The sequence below is a fragment of the Buceros rhinoceros genome, unplaced genomic scaffold, assembly GCF_000710305.1.
Source record: "Buceros rhinoceros silvestris isolate BGI_N320 unplaced genomic scaffold, ASM71030v1 scaffold29483, whole genome shotgun sequence".
Classification (NCBI taxonomy): Eukaryota; Metazoa; Chordata; class Aves; order Bucerotiformes; family Bucerotidae; genus Buceros; species Buceros rhinoceros.
In genome coordinates this window covers 39,002-42,740 of record NW_010403505.1, presented here as the reverse complement: position 1 = coordinate 42,740, position 3,739 = coordinate 39,002, and the positions used below count along the sequence as shown (strand labels likewise).

The 3,739-nt window shown below is 51.3% G+C and overlaps 1 protein-coding gene across 1 annotated transcript in view; it reads right to left on the bottom strand.

Moving 5' to 3' along the window:
* ADCK3 (aarF domain containing kinase 3) overlaps positions 1 to 3,739 on the bottom strand; it is a 32,954-nt gene that overhangs the window by 1,610 nt on the left and 27,605 nt on the right. The window contains exons 11-13 of the mRNA XM_010133043.1: positions 2,001 to 2,108; positions 1,297 to 1,362; positions 449 to 535 (exon numbers count right to left, since the gene is read on the bottom strand). Of these exons, the coding sequence (XP_010131345.1) occupies positions 449 to 535; positions 1,297 to 1,362; positions 2,001 to 2,108 (261 nt within the window). The remainder of the gene's footprint in view (positions 1 to 448; positions 536 to 1,296; positions 1,363 to 2,000; positions 2,109 to 3,739) is intronic.

The following is a 3,739-nucleotide window of genomic DNA, read 5'->3' as shown; positions in this document are numbered from 1 at the left end:
AGCGGGAGACGTGCTAACACTACCAGCAGCAGCTCAGGAGGAATACCTAGCTATACCCACAACAAAGGTCACCTCCAGCACCCAGCAAGACTGATGAACATTTGGTTAATACAGTTTTGAGCAACTAAACCTTCCGCAATCATCTGCCCAGTCACGTGCCCATTGATTTCAGCAGTCATCACCACCTGCACAGTCTTGCTGGAGGAGGGAAGGGCGGACAGTGGTTTTGGGGCTTGCTGTATCATCACGTCTGTTCCCACTCCCAAAAGGAAGCAAAAAAGAGAGCAAAAGCCAAAACCTTTTTTGCTCTCCTCCTTCATCCTTATCAACAGGGCTTTCAGACTGACATTGGCTTCTGTTGCATCAAAAACTCTGGGCAAGTCCACAGACGTGCAACAAACTTACTTATCCGTGGCCACCACCAAAAGCAGACCCTTCTGCTCCATACCTTGACTTCATAGCCAGTGAGGAATTTCATTTCAATGGACTTCTTCAGTACTCTCTCTCTGTCCATGTCAGCAGCTGCCTTGATTACCTGAATAGGAAGAACATGTTCAGGAGAGCTGGGGGATGACTGGAAAGTGTTTTGAATACTGGACTGCTACAGGTATGCACGCTGCCCGCTCAGTTCCTTGCCTCTTCCCTTGTCTCCAGGAGTCTGCACGTTGGCCAGTTTCAGAGCTGCTGGCAAAAAGATACAGCTGCTGGCTCTCCAATACTCTTTCCACAGGGCCACACATAGCCCAGGGAATGTAAGGAACATCAAAACCAGCTTCAGGTATCAGCCCCTCTACAAAAATAGTAGAGCCAACTGTGAGAAGCTTTAGGTGACATCCATTGGCCTCTGCAGCTTGATTTATCAAGTGCAGAACACGGTGATCACAAAGTACATAAGCCTTGACATAAATGTATCAGTCTGTAACCCAGCTAGAAATCACAGGAAGAGACAGTGAAGAGGACAGGCAATTCCTGCACACGCACGTACCAAATCCACTGAATTCCGAGTGCTCTGATGCACTCTGCTGCACTCTGCTGCCCAAGTCTCCCAGTAAGCAGCATTACAGCTCTCCACGTTTGTCAAGCAATTTAAACATCCAAACCCAGACAGCCAGAGGCTTGCAGCAGACATGCCTCTGCTAAAGGATGAAAAAGGAGCAGAGACTCTCTTGCCCTCAGCCCCGCTTCCCTCCACACCCAAAGCAGTTTCAAGTACAAAGTGATACAGCTAAGAGACAAGTGTAATTTTGCAAATAACACCCCCAGTTCAGCACTCCAGGACACAGTGCACGTCCTCACCTCTATGTAGACATCAATGAACTTGTAATCGAACCCTCGCGTTGCTCCAAAGTCCAGCAGGGCCACCTGGAAATGGACAAACCCACCTGTATGCCAGTGTCAACCACTCGAGTAGAGCCTGACCTTCAGAAGATAGTGCTGTTGAAGACTGAGTGCCTTTCCACGGCAGCTCAGCTTCCCCCTAACTCCTTTATTGCCCGCCAGTGGCACACAAATGTTGGTGCCCGTAGACAGCAGAGAGGCATGCCTCAGGGACAAATGAGCAATTCCACATGACCTCCTGGGCACAAGCAAGTAGCCAAACCAACAAGCAGGACACCTGCAATCGCCGTCTTTATCTTCAGCACAGCACAAGACAAGACCATTCAGCTAGAGAGTCCTTGGCTCAGACGTGCCTTGGTGAGCTCTGCCAGCTGCAACATCCCACTGACCAGCTTCAAAGCAGACCCCGAGGCTAAGGAAGTAGCTGTGACTGGATCTAAGGTCAAAGACAGGTAGCCAGCCAGGAGCCCTGCTCTCCTACCCAGACCAAGTGAGGACAAGTGGCAAAGGGACAGGTTTCACTGTCCTACTTGCCCATAGCTCAAGGACAGGAACCCGAGAAAATCTCAGTAAGGGCTCGTTAAACTCTGGGAGTGGGGAATAATCAAAAGCTGGTGAAAACTAGCTCTTGTAGTGGCAGAACAGCAGGTGCTTGGGCTTACCTTGTGCAGCTGTGGGTCATAGAAGAAGTTGGACCAGTTTGGGTCAGTCTGCATGTACCTGAACTCAAACAGCTCCCGCAGACACAGGACCAGGATGTTGTGACAGATCTTGAAAAGCGAGGAGAGAAAGAAGCAAGTCAGGAGGGCAGCAAGCCCTACTTTACAGCAGGCATTAGCAAACAGGGAACACATCAGCACACTGGCAGGAACCATCTGCAAAACTCCTGAAGATTTGAGGGAGCACGTCTCAGCAGCTCCCAGCCCACACCTTAGCAGACAGCATGAATACCATGCAGGTTTTACAACTGCCTGAACTGTAGTTCCTGTCGGCCCCTGGATGTGCCTCCAGAAAGACTGCCACCCTGTACCTGGCAGCTGAGAACAGCAGGCTGCAGGGGGTCTTCCAGCTGCATGTGTTACCAATGTCCTGATCCTGCCTTTTACCTTCTCAGCTTTGACTACATACTTGGTTGTTGCTTTGAGAGCAAAGGAACACCTTCACAGTGCAAAGAGGGATCCTGAAGCACAGGTGGAGGCGGCCAGTAGAGTGTTACAGCCTACCTTAGTGGAAAGTTCTGCAGGACCCTGGCCAAAATGAAACCAATGCAGCTCAGGAGAAGTGAGATGCAGTTCCAAGGCATTTTAAGCTAAGGGCCCAAAGAAGCCAAAGAGGAGAGTCTCCTCCCGTAAAGCTGCTGAGCAACAGAGGTAGGACCAAACCCTCACAGAGAGGAGTCTTCACTGGATACACACACCCGCCACGTATTCCTCAGCCAAGTCTTCTGCTGGACTCAGCACTGACTTGGCGTGAGGGAGGAGCAGCAGCCCTGCAGCTTGGGACTGATGGGCACAGGGGAAGCAAGAGTAGCAGTCCCAAACAGCCCACTGCCGAATTACATCCTACAGCAGAGCTTTTCTGTGCGCGTATTTAAGCTGCAGCCTCTGACCTTCAGCATCAGCAAAGCTGAGTGAAACATCATATCCAAGAAAGAGGGAGCAGAGCAGGGAATGCAAGCCAGACCCTGCTACGGGACACTGCCATCGGGGTCAGACGGCTGTGGGTCAGCCAGGCCAGTCACTTACAGCAAAGAAGGGCTGCTCCTGCAGCAACACTTCACCCCACAGCCTTTTAAAAGCCACCCCGATGATAACAGCAACTCGTCAGAGGGGACAAGCGCAAAGACAAGACAACTCAGGGGTCACAGGCAGCCAACTCTGGCATAGCTTCAAGTCCAATATGATGCTGAGATTCGTTTATCTAGAAGGACATACTCTGCCCTCTGCCCTCGTGACCTGTTAACAGCTGACAACTCACATCGAGACAAAAAAAAAACCCCCAAATACCAGGGCAGTTATTTCTGCTACTAGAGCAGCTGTTTGTCCCACCACAGCCCTCCAACCCTTGCTATATTCAGCACCAACGCCTACCCATCCCCTCATCCCCCACTCCTGTTTACTAAGAGATTCTTTTCCAGCAGCCCTGCGCAGCACAGGTCAGTCCCACAGGAGGAGATGACACCCAACCACTTGCACCGAGATGATTCTGCACTCCTGCCCAGAGAGCAGCTGCACAATAGGACCCTCCTCCCCTACCTGATAATCTCTCCCAAACTGAAGGTCATCAGAAAGAGGGTGTCTAGGAGTTACACAGCTAGGCCGCCTCCCCCTCGGGCACCTTGCCATTCATCCTCTCCAACCCCTCCCAGCTGAAGGTTGGCACCTGCAAGTCCTAGACCAGC